At 37.4% G+C, this 18,812-nt stretch overlaps 1 protein-coding gene across 15 annotated transcripts in view; it reads right to left on the reverse strand.

Moving 5' to 3' along the window:
• The window catches only part of PCLO (piccolo presynaptic cytomatrix protein), a 386,717-nt gene that overhangs the window by 190,191 nt on the left and 177,714 nt on the right, over positions 1–18,812 (reverse strand). For 14 of the 15 annotated variants that reach the window (XR_011437785.1, XR_011437786.1, XR_011437781.1 and 11 more), the window contains exons 5-6: positions 10,155–15,228; positions 7,775–9,789 (exon numbers count right to left, since the gene is read on the reverse strand). Coding sequence is in view for 7 of the 15 variants with exons in the window: in XM_070264475.1 (XP_070120576.1) it covers positions 7,775–9,789; positions 10,155–15,228 (7,089 nt within the window). In the remaining 8 variants the exon portion in view is untranslated. The remainder of the gene's footprint in view (positions 1–7,774; positions 9,790–10,154; positions 15,229–18,812) is intronic. The other variant, XM_070264476.1, reaches the window with a different exon arrangement.

Below are 18,812 nucleotides of genomic sequence, written 5' to 3' on the forward strand. Positions count from 1 at the left end.
ACTATCTGAATACATTGTGATGCTACTATATACTTTATGTCTCAAAGTATACCTCCAACTTTTCCAAATCTTTATATTATAATCATTTTAGTTGTGTGCTAATTTTTTTTTCAGAAATAGCTAATGCAGATTAGAGAATCCTAAATAATTACTAATTTTTAGAAATATAAATAAATACACAAAAGTGCCTGTGTGTTGGGAGGGGATGCATTTGGGAGAATATATATGTAGATTTATTGTAGAGTCAGTTACAAACAGCACAACTGTTCAAAATAGAAACTATAGTGAATTGTTAAGAAACTAATCCTATGATAAAATACTTAAGGAGCTAATGCATGCTAAATAATGCTCTAAGTTTTTATAACTGTGTCAGTAATAATCAATGCTCTATTAATTCATAACGCTCCTGTGTTAAACGGGCATGTCCAAATATTTAGTGTTACATTTTCATCAGAGGTCCTGCACTGAATATTAGGAACATAAATCTGCTTCTTATAATTATGCTTATTTGCATATTTTGAAATGTAGATGTCTTGGAAGGATAACAGAAATGATCTGACTTTTCCTTTTCAGTCTGAAAAGCTTTGTTTTGAAGTTAATCCTTAGATATTGATTATAATGAAATAGCAGTGATAACTACTGAACACTAAATTGATGAGATCAACTTAAAAACTTTCTGGTTTTCACTCATTGACATTTGTATATATGTATACATTTGTTTTGACTTTTATTATATCCTAATAATTACCATGTCATTATTCTACTGAAAACACTTTAATGTAGTATTTCCTGTTTCCATTTTAAAACAGTTGCATTTTATTTTATTTATTTTTTTGCTGAGGAAGATTCACTCTGAGCTAACATCTGTTGCCAATCTTCCTCTTATTGCTGAGAAAGATTCGCCCTGAGTTAACATCTATTGCTAATCTTCTTCTTTTTTGTATGTGGGCCACTGCCACAGCAAATGGTCACTGACAGACAAGTGGTGTAGGTCTGTGCTGGGAACGAAACCCAAGCCACGGAAGCAGAGCATGCTGAACTTAACCACTAGGCCACCGAGGCTAGCCCTAAAAGAGTTGCATTTTAATGTGCAAGATTTTAGTTATAAAGAAGAAATATCATGAGAAACATATATTAGTAAGATATGAAGAAAGTAAGAGCTACAGCAAGAATGAGGCTTCTATTTTTCACAAGAGAATTGAATTTAATATATAAATAATCTCTTGTGACATACATGAATACCACTATTATAAAACAGGTTATTTCATCAGAGTCAATTTTAATAGACTGATTTCTTATGCTGCCTTTCACAGAGAGTAATGAAAATAAAACAACTCCTAATAATTATTATTCTTCAAGTCATACTTGGGCATCACAGTCATTATTTCTTAAATCTGTATATTCTAACAGAAATAAAATTGACAGAAATAAAATTTCTCAATTTAGGTTATAAAGATTACTCTCACAAATAGACATTAATGGGTTCCAAAAATCTTAAAAATAGCTATCAAAACAGCAATCAGTGAAGCAAAACATATTCTTGTAAAAATCAGCTCATGAATACCATCTGGTTTGCAAGAGGATCCTGGTTTAAATTCTAAAATAAAAAGATTTTAATAAGGAGTTTGCCTATTACTAAAAAAAAGCTCTAAAATTGTTCAGTAAGTCTAAGGGTAGGATGAAACAGCTTTAACACTTAACAACCTATGTATTTTTAAGGTCATACAGAGGTGACAACATTTTAAATGTAGCTTATTTTAGTGCAAAAAGTGCTGTGTAGCAATATTGACAAAACAGGCCCTAAGTTCTGAAGTATATGTCTTTTTTGATAGAAAAATTATTTAAAAATGTTATTTTTAAGTTAGAGAAATCTTGGAATGAATTAGATCCCTTCCAGCTCCAAACGAATTCTTTGAATTTGCACTGCTATTTCTCCCAATGGATAATGTCACTTTCTCCCCTGATTTTGCAGGGAATGTGCCACACTAACCTTCCTTCCTGAAGTTATTGATCACCTGGGGTAATGATGTAAATCAGTCTCTTTGTGTAGAAGGAAGAGAAAGGGCATGAGGACCACATTTGGGTGCTCTGGTTTATGAAAATTTTGTAGATGCGATGCTAGATATCGATCCACAAAAATACCCAATTGAAATAAATCAGAGAAAGTGTGGTGTCATCCATTCAGCAAATGGAAGAAAAACACAGAGGACAAAAGCAGAAGGAGAAATTGTAACACTGAACTACACAAAAAGTGTAGGGGGAGCATGAATAAGATTTTGCGTATTTGCTTTATTTTTATTTTTTGTTTTAGGTGGAAGTGAGAAATTGGTGAATCCCCCCAAAATGAGAGCAGTTTGATGGATAAAGAGGTCTATTCACTCACTAATTTGTCAAATTAACTTACTGTTACAGAGAACCCACTACGAATCAGGCATCTTTCTGGGCATTGGGGATAAAGCAATGAATGTAATAAAAATTCTCACCCATAAATTCTGGTGAGGAAGACGATAAATAAAATTACAAAGGAACAGATATAGGATTTTTGATGATGATATGTGACATAGAGAAAAATCAAGAAGGGCATAAGGATAGCATGTAAGAAAGGTGGGTGGCTTTCAATTGGTCAGTCAAAAAAGGCCAAAGCAGTACATTTTAAATGGTTATGGAGAACAGGAATCTGAAATTTCTAGAGAGGCAGCATTATATACTCCACAGAATAAGAAAGGCCCACAGTTAATAGGAGATTGAAAATTATTTCTACCAACCCAAAAAGTAAAGCTCTTTAATCATGGCTGGCAAATTTCTGCTGAGGAAATACAGAGATTGCCAAACATCAACCTGAGAAAAGAGAATCAACATTACCCGATATCCACAATTGCCAGACTTAGTGATGGGAAGATTATAGCTGTTTCTTCATTCAATCATTACAGATAGATATTTGACCATTTTACACCCATTTTTAACTATCCAGCTTCCATATTTCTTCGTGTGCTTTTTCTAAATCATGATGAAAATACATTATTATGAAGTCACATCTAAGTAGCAAGCTTAACCCCATGGGACGGAATAAATTTTGACTTTGTTTTAATTGTTATCTCTTGGGAATTTTCCCGGGGAGCAGGGAAAAAAAGAAGTTTTTAATTATTAAAGCTCTCCAAAAAGCTTATGAGATATTTACCATGGGAAAAAATGTGTATGGAAAGAGGACCATAAATAAACAAACCAAAAAATAGTTCACATTTGCCTGTGAACAAACAAAAAGTGCAATAAACTGCTTTCATAGGTGTTATGGGTTGAACTGCCTCTCCACCCCCTCAAAAAAAAGATATATTGTAGTCCTAATCTCTAGCATCTAAGAATGTGAAACTATTTAGACATAGGGTCTTTACAGAGGTAATAAGGTTAAAAGAAGGTCATTAGTATGAGACCTAATCAATACAACTGGTGTCCTTATAAAGGAGAAATTTGGACACAGAGACTGACACATAGAGAGGGAAGACAATGTGAAGAGATGCAAGGAGACCACCATTTACAAGCCAAAGAATACCGGAGGTGAGCACAAGCTAGGAGAGAGGCTTGAAGAGCCCTCAGAAGATACTAACCCTATTGACACCTTAATTTTGAACTTTTAGCCTCTAGAATTGTGACAATAAATTTCTGTTGTTTAAGCCACCTGGTTCATGGTACTTCATTATGAGAGCCCTAAGAAACTAACATAACATGTGGCCAAGAAGAACAAAAGGAGCTCAGTGGTAGGAGGTCAAGAGTGAACTCTGCCTCTCTGCTTCATCCTGTACCTTTAGATTTTACCACAGTGTCTGGAAAAGAGCAATGAATGAATGAATGAGATAATGAGTGAATGCAGGCAAGAATAAATTAAAAAATGAACAAACCTATCTGAGAGGGATTTAAACTGGAATTTTAGAGTAAGCAGCCGGAATGACAAGATAAAAAGACACCAAGAAAGGTACTGAATTATTAAGAAAAACCAGAGAATGTTCAATATGTCCCAGAAGAGACTAATAAAGTATAAAAACTGTACAGTACAGAGGCTAACATTCTAATTCTGGCCAGGCTATCAGTTTATTAAGGAACCGTGATAAAGTCACCAGCCTACTCGGGGCTTTGTTCTTCATCTATAAGCTGGCTGGACAGTCTAACAGCTAAATATCATTCAACTTGTGTTCAGTGTTTCAGATGTCTATACAAAAATAAAGAAAGCGGAATTGACACTTTAAGCAAAGGAGATATCAGTTTAGAGTATCAACAGGACTTGCTAGGAACAGGTCTAGAATCATGGCAATGAAAAGGTACGCAGAGTCTTTTATTAGATGCTTTATCCCATTGCTTCTATGCTTATACTCCTCCCCTTAATACATTTGCTAAATAAATATTAAGGGCCTACTTTGTGCCAGGCGCTGTTCTAGACATGGGACTACAGCAGAAAATGAAGCAAAACTCCTGCTCCTGTCGAGGTTATGTTCTACTGGAGAAGAAAGATGACATTTGATACATATATATATATATATGTATCAATATATATATATATATATATATAAATATATAATATGTTCATAAGTAATATATACAGATTTAGAGGGTGCAGGGATGAGGACTCATGGTGAGAGACAGAATTATTTAGAGAACGAGGTAAGGAGAACCGCTTCTGTGGAAGTGAAATTTAAGCAGAAACCTGTACACAGGAGTGAGCAAGGCAAAGATCTCGGGAGAGAGAGATCTCAGCATGGGTCCTGGGTGGGGATGAGGTGGGCACATCCCAAGAACAGCAAGGTCAGCAGGTGCAGCCAAGCGAGAAGGGGACGCAAATGTGGGGTGTGATGGATGAGGTTGTGAGACAGACAGAGACCAGACCATATGGGTCCTTGTTAAGAAATTTCTAGTATATTCTGAATTTGATGAGAATCTACTGGAGAGCTTAAACTATGGGGTGTGTGACATAATCTGAGGTAGATTTTAGATCACCCTAGGTGCAGTTAGAGAATTGACTGTAAGGCAGGCAAGACTGGAGGGAGTCCAGGGGCTAGTGCACAGTGTAAATCTAAAAAGATGGTTGCTTTGGTCTGGGCTTCCTATAGCCAAGGGAAATAAATCCAAACTCGAACTAGGCAAATCCGATCCCCTCTGACCTGTTCCTTACTTACCTTTCCAGTTCATTTACAGTAAACCTTTCTCCTCCTCTTTGCTTTATGTCTGTTCAGCAATATGAACCTTTGCACATTCTGTTCCCTCTATTTAGAATGACCTCTATTTTTCTCTTCATGGTCCAGTAGAAATGTCACCTTCATGTTTCAGAACCTTCTCTTTGAAACATTTCCTCCTCTTCCAGGAAGAGGAGATCTTACCACAGAATCTTATATAGTATAAAACTGATCTTTCATGCTGTATTTAAAGTGTTACTATGTTGTCTCAATGCTTATTGAATGGTGTGATTTTTTCTCAACTTTATTGGTCTGAGAAAATTAACAATGTGTAAATTACTGAGCCAAATTTCTTAATTAAACTCACGTGACTATCCTTACAGTACAACTAATATCACCCCATTAATTAAGAAATTAATTTAATTTAGTTTAAAATACACTCAAAGCATGTATAGAAATTTGCAAATAAATAAATTATAAAATTCACCTCTTAGAATCTAAGTTTCTAAAATGCTAAAAACATTGCCTGTATATGAAATGGTCTACCTTGTGCGTGAAATAAAACAACATCTTTGAATCTGTATACAATTATTCCATATTAAAGCATGCACTGAGTTTGACCAACTAGAAAAAGAAACTATTGAATTGTGGTCCAAGGCTAAATACACTTAGGATTTTTCAGGCTCAGAGTATTATTGAGTAATACACTCAACTTCTTTTATTATTAGGTGGTTAATCAATATTACTGGTACAATCAGTAATACAACCCATACAACCCATTGTATCTTTTATTTCACACTTGCATATATGAAGTAAAACCTGTGAGGAAAAAATATTGACAACTTAAATCTCTTCTTTAACTGAGTTCCTTTGAATTAAGGGCACAGGGCCATATATTAACTAAATGATCAATCTATCAACTGGAAAAGGCTTTCTTTCTAATGACTGAAACCTTGATTATTACTTTAAAATACTGTCAAAAGACACATTTTCAAAGTTTTCCAAGTAATTTTTGGGTGAATTCAAACAAATACTTATATAACATAACTCAGTTAAAAATCGCTTCTCACAAGAGATTTAATTCTAGAAACAAAGCCATAGATAAAATAATTCTATGGAAACTGAATTAAATCTCAATGCACCAGTGGTTCCCTGACTCAATAGTTATGACCTCTGTCCTCTACATGAAGACAGTTTTACTTGTAGAATATACTATTTGAGGAAGTACATAATAACAAAATGCCACTCTGAAACTAGAAAACTTAGACACAAATTTGAAACTTATTAATATGACTATTGATATGTCTGTATACCTATACATAGACTTACAGTCATATATAATGGCATATTTTTCAGCTCACAATCAATGTTTAACACATACGGGTCAGTGGTAATATAGCAATATCTCCGAAAAACCTATTTAGAAGCTTCAGGGTTTGAAAACCCAGAGTTCAGAAACCAGTGCATTATGGGAACTTTTAATTTGAACATAAATCTTGTTTTAAATTGAACTATGCTATTTCTCAATAATCTTCTAAAGAGTTATATATTAGATTTTCTTAAGCAAGATATATTTGCTTTTATAGCTGATTAATAACATTTCTTATTCCCAGCTATAGAGATCTTCACTAACGTGTTCAATAGATCTAGATATGTTCTTTTTCCCCTTGAAGCATAATTATACGCTATTTCATTATTTAAATAATTAATCTCTATTATTCGAAGAAACATAAAAATTTCAATATTCAAAGAAACAAAAAAACACAAAATTCTCTTTGCTTCTGTAAGCATCAGAACTAAGGCTTACCTAAGCTTCGGTTAAGGAAGTTGCCAGAAAAAAAATACAGCCATGCATCACTTAACAATGGGTATACATTCTGAGAAATGCATCGTTGTACAATTTCGTCCTTGTGCATAGAGGGTAATTATTTAAACCTCGATGGTATAGCCTACTACACACCTAGGCTATATGGTACAAATCTTATGGGATCATCCTTTTACATGCGGTCCATCGTTGACCAAAAGGTCGTTACGTGGTGCATAACTGTAAGTATGAATGAACAATAAAGATTGTATTACACTGTCATCTGCCTGCCCTAGAAAAGCTCTCTTTTGAACAGCAAATGTTCTAAGCCCTTTTATGAAAACATTCTGGCTGGAGGAAGAAGAGCCTGACTAGATGACCTTCAAGGACTCTCCCACTAAAGAAGTCCAGTCTCTATGGGTCTAAATTTATGGTCATCCTTTGCCTTATCTTTTTATGTTCAATGCTTATTCCATCATACTTGAATACAAATATCAATTAAATCACTGAAACCGCAGTCTACAGTTGACACTTAGGAGATTTCAAGATTAGAATAAAACTTTAATCTCAATAATCCATAAAATAATAAACTTCTTTCTCATTTTGCCTCACATAACATGTTTCTTTTTTTGGTATTTTGAAGTGATGTATACTTTTCTATTTTTTCCCCAAATTTCAAATGAAATAGTCCTCAGGGAAATTTAGTATTAGCTTTCTAAGGTAGCAGGAGCCTTATTGCCTCCTAAGTCTGCAAACACATCGTTCACATCAATTTATCTATTGTCTTCTAACTGAAAAGAATCACTCTTACCGTGTAGCCCTCGGTATACTGAAAAGGAGCCCTGGAACTTTCATCTGCTGTTGGACTCAGAGGCTTGGGGTCAGACATGGACCGCTGCATCATCTTGGCTGTTTTAGGACTTGCTGGGGGAACTTTAGCCATATCTGGGTGCAGTACTTTCTGTGGACTTATATCATCAGGGAGGGGTTTTTCATAAGGTACAAAGGCAGATTCTAAGGCTTTGCCTGGTGAAAGTGGTGAGATGGGTGAATAAAGGACCTTTGGAGATTTGGGTGGGGAAGGAGCCAGCTGTACTGTGGAATCTGCCCGAAGGTGAGTTGAATAACCAATCTCTAAAGGTGTTGGGCGTTTCTTGTCTTTGGGTGGAGATGTGGCACTCAGATATTGAGGACTTTGTGTGTCTGAATCTGCTTCTGTCTGACATCCTAAACTTCCCCCTTTGTAAGTCTTTTCAGGTGCTGAAATGTGTTTAATTATTTCTACCTTGGCATCCATGCGTGCCCGTACTGAAGGTGTTCTTATGGTTCCAACTGGTTCAGTTTGCACAGATATCTCTGCTACGGTTTGAACTGCTATACTGGAGACTTTGGAAAGGGGTTTGGTCTTGTCAGCCTCTGTAGTGCTGTCACCATATTTCCCTACACGAGCTTTTCTCCTTGATCTAGTAGGCATATCCCATTCATCCTGATCTTCATCATCAGTTTGGACACTTGTATCGACACTCTTTTTAGTTCTCCTCCTCCTACTCACATAACTCCGATCTGCTGCATCTTCATCATCAGTTTGTACACCACTGTCCATTATCTTTTTAAAGCAGTGAGGATCATCTGCCATATTTTCCCCCATCTCATCGTACTGTCCACGGACTTTAGCTCCAGAACTTCTCTTTTTGGGTTGTTTTTCGTCTTTTACAACAACATCTGCTAGAGGTATTTCTGAAACAGTACTCAGGATGCCAGGTGGGGCAATGTACTGAGTAACACCGTCAGACTGAACTGTGTACCATCCTTGGTTTTGTGGTATTTCAATTGCCACAACAGCTGAGGCTGTGGTGGTTGTATCTTCAGTTGCCCAAAACTGACTGCCTTCTGGGGCAGCATACTGACCTTCCAAAATTGCTTGCTCAGTAGTGGTTTGTGGAGAAGCAGTTCCAGAAGGATCATAGTTATACTGGTAGATCTGGCGAATCTTTTGCTCCTCTAGCTGCTGGTGAAGCTGTTGCTGCAGCTGTTGGATCTGCTCAAGCTGTAACTGTTGCTGAGCTAATGTTTCCTGCCTCATCATGAACTGGGCTTGACGTTCTTCTTCTTGCTGATAGAGAAGGTGCTGTTTCATAGACTGCAGCTCCTCCAGCTTTTTTTGAACCATGATCTTTTCTTGTTCTCGGAACCTTTGAATTTCCTGACGTTCCCACTCTAATTCCTCAGCAAAACGCTGCTGCTTAATTTTTTCCAGTTCCAAGAGCTCACGCTCCAAGTCCAGCTGCTGTTGTTGTTTATCTTCTTCAGGGACAATTAAAATACTACTGTCATCTCCCACCACTTCAGAAAACACTTCGGATGCTGTGGTTAAAGTGGGAACTGAGTCTACTGTCTTAGCAGCAAGAGTCTCCATAGTAATGGTTTGCAAACTGGCACTGATATCAATACCAGTTACTGTAATGTCCATTTCAGATGCACCTGTTGTTAGGAAATATGATCTAGGCATTGGCTGGCTCTGGTGCAGGGCGGATAATGAAGTCACTGTGTCAGTTGTGTGCACACCAGACAAATCCCTCACAGAGGTGCTGAAAATGGAGCCAGGTTGTGTGGTGATAGCAAATGTGGAGGGAATTGGAGTTGCTACTGAAGAATAGACAACACCATTAGATGACCTCAAAACATTCCCCACACCATACTGGGATCCTGGAGGTGGAGTCATTCTTGCTGTGGAATACTGTGGGGTACTAATCCCAACTCCTGAAATGACTTGTCGTGTCTCTGGATATGGACCTGTAGTCTTGCTTGAATAATCCATTACCTCACCTGAAATACAGGGTAGAGTTACAGTCCAGTTTCCAGAATGAAGGATGCTTTTTTGGGTTTGAAAGCCCTCTCAATCTTGACAAACACAATGAATAGGACTGCATGCAAATCCACAGGCTAACCTAATTTGATGCATAATAAAAGCAATGTTGAACATGCAGGCACATACAGACGATTTTGGGCAGAACAAATTAAAAAAATGAAGAAACAAAAGTGCACATGTACTCCAAAATACGTTGCCAAAACATCCAAAGAAAGAGAAAAAATAATAAAATTGGAAAAGGGGCCGCATTTTCATCCTGAAATGAGATGAGGAACACCATAATGATATTTCAAGGAAAGGTCTGCTGCCACATCATACTGACCTGTAGCAATTCTCCCTGAAGTTAGATCTACTGCTGCATCAGCTCCTCCAGAATAATCAAAAGCATTCTTACTTTTATAAAAGAAATGTCCAGCTTCTGCTAAATTAGTGTCAGACATGGAAGATTTCATTCCCCCAATCCCTCTATAACCATAAGGCCCTGATCGATCATATTGATAGTGGTCATCTCTATAACCAAAACGGTCCTCAGGAAGTGTAGTTGCAGGCTGCTGTGCTGTGCAGCTCCTTCCAAAAGGTAACTTATAAACCATATCACAGCACACGGCCCTTCTTCCTGCAGTCAGATCAACAGGTTTTTCATCATCTTCTATTATTTTGGTCACCACACTTGAAGTAGACTCATCCATTGTTACAACAGTTCTCTGAGACTTTGTTGTACTGAGATCCACTACTTCCCCATCAGTGATCCCCTGGCATGTGGTGCTATCAGTCCATCCACTTGTGACACCAACAGGAGGTGCAGTAACAGGTTTTGTAATAGCTAATGTCATTGCATGTGCTGAAGTACCTAAAGATAAATTTATTGGTGCTTCCTCCCTAACTGTAGGAAAGGCCTGGCCACTTGGTATCTTGCATGGGGGTTCAGCATGCTTTGATGCAGTAAGCTGGAGTGGTGCTGCTGTTGCATGTTCTACACCCACTAGGCTTTCTGTGCCCACAGTGTAACTTTCACTAGCTGTGCACGTGACAACAGTCACTGTCTCGGTGACCAGAGATATTGGAGTCACTACTGACGAAGTTGCACTGAGATTTATAATAGAGGGTTGCACAGCACTAATTTGTCTCCCGTAAACTTCATTTATTGTGGTCTGCCTTTTCATATCCATTGCAGAAGCAGAAAGATCCATACATTTTTCAGTTACATTAATTTCTACTTTTGATACTGTACGCAAATCAATGGCATCACCAACAAGTTGCAACTTTCCAGTTTCTTTATGCTGATGCTTCTCTAAATGTAGGTTATCTAGAGCAAGAGGCTCTGGAGGAATTGATACAGAGACACTGCTGAGACCCACACTGGGCATTAGACTTCTGGCTGCTGAAACCTCAGCCTTGGAAACTTCGGTTGTGATAAACTGTGTAACTGAAGTTGGGGCTGCTTGAAATGATGATAATGTGGTGACAGGGATAGTGGAAAATGTCTCCAAAGTGCCTGAAAGGTCAAGGCTCTGTTCTGAAGAAGTGGACCTTTCTGCAGCTGTCACAGGAGGAATTACAGAAAACACTGATTCAATGGAAATCAGATCTTTGGGAGGTGATCTCAGGGGCCAACTGGTAATTGCCTGACTACTTGAAGAATCTGTTGGAGTCCCAGGTTCAGATGGCAACGTGATAACAACGTAAGTTTCCATAAGGGATTTGGAAAATCTTGGTGAGGACTTGTTAGAGTGAGGGGAAAGTGGGGAGGTCGGGGAAGGTAATTTATAATCTGCTGAAGTCACTAAATTTAATGTCATATTTGAAGTTAAACATAGTCCTGTTGGTTTGGGGTGCGTATCTGTTGGTTTTTGTGTAGTTACTGGAAGCTGAGGAACTGCTGGTTTAGGGGCAATTGGAGGTTTGCTTGGCTCAGGTCTATGTGTAAATACAAGTCCGGATGGAATTGAAGATGGCTTAGGAGGAACAGGAGGAGGTGCAGTGGTACATATTTTTGTTACAGGTAACCCATTACTCCCTAGAAAAGCTGTGGTCTCCACTGTAGTAACAGCATCAACTAGAGGTGTTGCTGTAGTAGTTAGAGTCACTGGAGCTGTAACTGTTAACTTTCTTTTAGGATGAACAGTTGGTTTAGGTGAAGTCGGTGGAGGAAGAGGTGGGGGAGGTGGGGGAGATGGAAGGGGAGGTGGAGAAGGAGGAGGAGCAGGAGAAGGAGGAGGTTGTGCTGATGTATCCAAAGAAGAACTTCGAAAGAATGCATGAGTTCTAGTTGGAGGAGAGGAAACAGAAGGACTGTCAGAAGGCAAATGAGATGCAGGTTTTACTTGACCAAAGACCTCTCCAGATATAAAGCATGCAGTTGAAACCGGTTCCTTCATTGGAAAGGCTATTACAGAAGAAGGTGGTTGATCAAACACAATTTCAGATAAGCTAATTTTTGTTAGTTCACCCTCAGACTCCTTCCTTTTATCCTTGTAAGCTTCTAAAACTTCCAAAATAATTCCATTCCCAGTTTCCTTCTTGGCTTTCTTCACTGGGTCTTTTCCAGATAGAGATAAGTCAGTGGAAATAGCTTCAGCAATTAACCCCTCGGGTTTAATTCCTACAGATTCTAGGACAGAAGGTTCCATATCAGATAAGGAAATCACAATATGATCAGCACTAGTTCTACCATCTGTTGTGGCAGTCTGATCTAAAGATATACTTATTTCTTCTGGATAGTCTATAATGCTGCCTGGAAAATATGTTGATGAAGAAATTTCCTCAGAATTTTCAAATTTAGTTACTATGTCCACAGGCTCGGTATAAACTGTGGTTATGCTATCCAGGGTAGTAATGGGTGAGGAGCTATCTGTGGTACAAACTGAAGAAACAGATGATGTAAGAGAGGGTGTGTCAGAGGGTGGGACACTTTCTGAAGGCTCAGAGTAAGTCAGAATCAGTGATTCATGGGCAATTATCTCTTGAATTTCTCTTGCATAATCGGTTACATATTCATCCTCAATTTCTCCTGTTGAAAAATGTTGAGTTATTTTAACATCTGGGATAGAGAGTGTTGCACTGCTGGTTGAATCTGTAAGAGATGTTCCTGAGAGAACACTTGATGTCAAAGATGCATCAGGCACCCTGTCAAAGTCTATGGTGGACTCTGTCATATCATCTCTGATGGGGGGCTGGGTCAGACTGCATCCAGGTATTAATTGCATCTGTTGCCTCTTCATGAGTTCTTCATAGGCAGCATCAGCATCCAATAATTTTTTTTCTTCACTGGTAGAAGTGACCATACCACCCAGATCCACTATCTCGTGGCTTTCTGGGATGATATAAGAGCTTGAAACAATGTCTTCTTGAGTCACAACAGAATGTAAGCTTTCTAACTCATAAAACTCTTTCTGGAGGTCTGTAATTTTCTGCATTGGATCTTCATAAATCTGTTCTGGAAGTCTTATTTTTTGCTCTCTCCCTCTCTGCTGCATAAATCCATTTTGATCTTCTTGCCTTGTTAGCAGACTGCCATCTACCGAACCATTATATGTGTCCTCTACTAAAGATTCATAAATATAATCCTCGATTAACATTCCACCATACAAAGGCTCTTTTTCAAAAATTTCATCTCGTTCATTTGTAGCTGGAAAAGCTTTATATTTGTGGGGCTTATGCATCATTTCTTCATACATCTCCTCAGCACTTTTTAATGCCTTTTGGCTACCTTCTTTCTGCATAATAGATTGCTCATCTGTTGGTGAGTATAAAGACACAGCTGTGGGCAATTTATAAACTTTTTGCACTTCTATTATTTTTTCTGGGCTTATTTCAAAGCCTTCTGGGTCTGACTCTATGCTAGGTGAATATTCAGAACAAGAAGATCGATGGAGCTCCTCCATTTCTGCAGCTTGACGTAATTCTTCTGTTGGAGATGCATCTTCAATGGGCGAGAGATTACTGGGTGGTGTCTTTGGTCTTTCCCTCCTTCTCTGAGCCCGAAGTTCTTCTTTGTCTTTCTTTGATTTCTTACTAGAAGTCTTTCTTTGTTGCTGTTCTAATTCTCGCTGCTTTTCTTGTTCCTTTAATAATTCTTCTTCTTCCCTCAATTCTTCCTCCTCTGAAGAATCTTCAATAGTAGGCAAAAGAGGGCCATGTGATCTGTGCCGAGCTTTGCGTTGCTGTTTGCTCTCTCCTTTTTTGTGACTTGGGCTACTGTCACTGTCCTCATCAAGTGATGACACTGATGTCGGGGATGTGCCAGGAGTGAAGCTGGAAGCATGAAGACTAGAAGATCCTTCCCCCCTTGACCTATCTTCTGGAGAGTCTGTTAGGCTTTCCATTTCTAATTCTGGCTCTTCATCAAAATACAAAGCTGTTTTTTTCTGTGACGACTCTGCAGAGTATTTGTCTGCTATTGTGCTGTTGAGTTCAATCGTTTTGAATCGACGTAGCCCTCCTCCTCCAGCAACTACAAGTTCTTCACTCTCCTGACTTTTAGTTTCTCTGTATTTAAGTTCAGGACTTTCATCAAATGTCTCATCATCTTCATCATGCCACGAATGGCGTCTCCCTGCATCATCATCAAAACTTGCACTACTTTTTCGAGTCAATCGCCTGTGTTTTCCCGGGGTTACTTTCCCTTTCCCTTTTGTTTCTTCCTTCCTCTGGCTCTCAATACTACTACTAATCTCTTTGAGCTGGTTCCTAATGAATTCATCATCTTCAGAACCAGAAGCATCTTCATCAGCACTCATTTCTATGATTTGTTTTCGAATAAAGTCCTCTTCTTCTCCTGATCCTTGACTATCTTCCTGTTTGTACTCATCACTGCTTGATGAACCAACACTAGTTCTCCGTTTTCTTTGTGGAACAGGTGAGTTTTCACTTTCGCTACTGTCTTCAACTGAATCATAAGGCTGTCTTCTTGTAGTTATGTCATCAACAAACTCAGACTTTTCTTCATGGTCCTTTCTGGAAGGAATGTCTTGTTGGCTCTCTTTTTTAAAAGTGTCTTTTTCTTTTTGACTCTCTTTGAGCTCTTCTTCTGCAATTGGTGTTTCAGAAAAACTTTGAGTTTTCTGTTGGTCCTTAGGCTCCTCAGGAGAAACCACAAGGGGCTCTGTTTTCTTTTCCGATTTTTCTTCAACAAGAGTACTTGCCTGAGCTTCCAAAATGGATAAGACTGTACTTTCTAACTTAGCCAAATCTGAGGGGCTGGAAGGGCTGCTTTCTTGTGAGAAAGAGTCCTTTTTGAGTCCTTTGAGCAAATCCTTTTCATCACTTGGAATAAGACTAGGAATTTCACCAAGTGAACTTGATATTCCATCAGAAGAATATCCTGTGTCACTCAGACCTTGTGGGCTTTTCGGTTGCTGAGAACTTGAAGTGTCTGATTTGTCATCTTCCTTTTCCTAGCAGAGAGGAAAAGATACAGGAAAACTTAACATGGTTAAACTAATAACATGGCCTCTCCATTACTCCCAAATATTATGAACTGAGGAATTTTTTTAACTATATGCCAGCATTTAAAAAAAATCTTTGAATGGACACAAAAAATGAAAATAATTGATATATCTTGATTAAGGTTAGTTTTCATTTAACCTAAGTTTAATTAAATGTCAATTCTCAATGACATTTGATTTTATTCCATTAATACTCTATCCTTTTACACTTAAATACCATTTTCCTTCAAAAACATGATTATCTTTCTCAGTACATTTCCTTTGGTAAAGAGTTCAAATTGCTGAAGAAAAAATTTAATAAGTTTTCTATTAACATAACTAATACTTTTGGATTATGAGGACAGGCAAAGAAAAAAGAATCAGAGGATGGGCTTTGTACCTGGCTACGAGTTGTATGGGGTGTTGAAAATTTACTTAACAGAAATAAGCAAGTACCATGGCCATAACGATATTCATCGCACCTACCACAAAGGATTTTTTTTTGAGAGAGATTCAAACAAGGCACTGCCTTTTAAGACATTCTGAAAGATGTAAAATGCTATATTTACTTGGTACTGTTGTTAAAATTATTATTCTTTATCACTTGAAATGAATGTTTAGAAATTACAAACTTTGAAAAAGTTATGCAACAAGTGGTCTGACTCATCGCCTTAGCCAAAGAGAAATATCAGCTATTATTTTTGTAGAGTTGTTAATCACATTTGTCTTCAGCATCCCACCTTAAATATACATAATGAATATCACTTATAAATATCTTCTGATTTTCAAAATACTTGGAATTTTACTTTCACACTCAATCAGAGTCAGCTCCCTTCAACCAGTATAATAACTAACTTTTGTGATTAGGAACATGGGCTTTTCAGGGAGCTGGGTCATTTAGGAGACAAGCTACAGTCTTGATCTACTGTTTTCCTTGGGCTGTGATGAGGCCATGCCAGCAATTTGGTTTAAGAATCAGAGAGGCCTTAAATGAAAATGTTAAACACAGAGACTTTTTGCATAAGTCCAAATTAAAAATATCTGTAAGTAAAATGAAACCCAACTGCTCCAGTTAGTTTCTGTGTTTAAAGGAGAGTGTCAAAATAATACCACAGCCCTATGGAATGAAGAGTTCAGAAGGGAGCTGCAAGAGGACCTGCTCTATCTGACATTGGCCTATGAGGCCATCTCAACTCTACTATGTCAGTATCTTGAACCAACCATCTCAATACTTCCAGTGGGTGTTTACGCATGGGTTCCTCCAACCTATATATAGCCTAAATGAGCAGATGTCAGGTTGCACAACAAACAATAAACATGCAAAAACATCCTTCTTCCTTCTTTCTTTCATTCCTACCTTCCTTCCTTCCCTCCTTCCTTTTCTCCTTTTCCTCCCCTTCCTCTTCCTTCTGCTTTTAGCTATAGAGTTCTCAACAATAAACATTGTTGGCTTGATACTCATTTTCATCTCCATATCTCTCTTATTATTATGTATGGTTAGAGATATATCTTGAGCATATGATAGGATAAAATGCTTTTGCTGAATTTACAACATGACTTGACTCAAAAGACAGCCTGATATATTCTTCAAGTTAGTGCAAAAAGCAATGCCTAATCCTTGTTTTACTAAGAATTAACTTTCTTGGACCACTTCAGACGTATTTCCAGGAAAGGACCACCTAATTGCAGTTGTGAGATTATAGTAGTGAGCACCTAACTAACTTTAGTTCTTTTCTCTTAAGAACTACACATTGGAGAGGAAAGCAAAGGTAAAGTAGTCTTTTAAGAAAATCTTTCTGGATGGTCACAGTGGAGAGATATTTCCATTTCCTCACATCCCACACAATGCCAGAGCAGGTTTTTTTGAGCCCAATATGCTTTCTATGTCTTTCCTTGTCTGCCTTCCCACCCTTCACTAAATCACAGTAAACACCATAACCATAGGGGTGGGGTTCCTAAGCTCCTCGTGAAAAAAAGGTCAAGAAAATGATCTTTCATAATCAAATCTTGATAGGATCATTTGCATTCTTTATTTTGTGTTTGCATAAATTATAAACATAATGCAATAAAACTATTGTTTTATATAACCATATAAATGTAACTATTGTTATATACAACAATTCATTGAGAATAAGAAAAGAGAAATTTTAATTTTATAAAATGGATTCTGAAGGTCCTGCTGACATTTTACAAAATAAGATTAGGACCAGACATACAAAACGTAACAAAGGAAATTAAGATAAATTAGACAGAAGACTAACACACAAAAATATCAAAATACCTACCCTATAATTACCCTCATGTGGCCTTTCTCCATGTGCTCATGCTTTCCTTCTTTCCTCAGTAATATGTTCTATGTACTTCTGCCCCCTGCTACTGTCTTCCTGGTCTCTTTCCTTCACACTCCTCACAGGATTCAATCATTATTTACTGGTGATGAATTTTCTCCCTAAATGACTCTTCCTCTCCATATTATGAGGTGGTAAAAGTCTACAGAGATTTTGTTCTACAGGCTTGTGGGTCTAAGATAGAATGTTTAGAGTGGTTAATACAAGGAAATCAAATTAGCTGACCAAAGGGCATTTTGCTAAACTGTTCAGAAGGAACAGTTGGTCATATTTATTGTACCATGATATATTGAAAAAATTCATAATGTCAACTATTCTCATACTAACTAGCATAGGTGTAAAGTACCCTGACAGTGGCAAGTGACGTTCTACTTCTGCATTACATTGGTAAGTTGTTAACCACCAGATCACACACAAACCAGGCCCTTTGCCTCTTTAATATAAGGCACCAAATATTCATCTTTGCACCTGCTGCTGCTAAAATTAAAAAAAAAAATTGTTCTTCATATACAGAGATCAGCATACAGAGGTAGACATCTATCCATCCACTTATCCTTCCTGTGGCTATCCATTCTCCATTGTGAGATATCTGGGTGAGAATACTTATACAATTTCTACCTATGCAAATTAACTGGTCTATATAGATTTAACATTGCAAACACTTGCTTCATGAATAACATTTCTGAACAAGGGAATAATTGGATCAAATAAGAAAAAGTATATGGAACTGAGAAGAAGGGAAAACTCAGTGTTGGATCTGGTTTTCTCTAATTATTCAATCTTCAAATGGATGTCTGAAGTTGAGCTTATTTTCTCCCAAATATCTAAGTCACTAGGACAAAAGAGTTGGAATTTTCTCTCAGTTGCTTAAAAAAATGTGTGGTTGTATACTTATTTTTGAGAAGAATACTAAGCTATTTAGTAACATATTAAGATTTAATGAATAGATTCAAATGGTTCTTTCTAAATTACATATATATATCATATATAACATAAATATGTGTGTATAAATATCACTGCATTTTCTTATTTATTTATTATATTTTTCACTTGAATAGATAACCAGAAGTTGAATTAATTATTCATTTCATTTTTTACATGTAATACAATCTAGAATGACCTCTGAAATTGTTACATAAGAATAAAATCCCAGGTATCTATCCTTTGCATGAAAATTTTGTTTGTCATCCTAGATGGAGGCAGTGA

This window comes from Equus caballus, chromosome 4 (genome assembly GCF_041296265.1).
Source record: "Equus caballus isolate H_3958 breed thoroughbred chromosome 4, TB-T2T, whole genome shotgun sequence".
Classification (NCBI taxonomy): domain Eukaryota; kingdom Metazoa; phylum Chordata; class Mammalia; order Perissodactyla; family Equidae; genus Equus; species Equus caballus.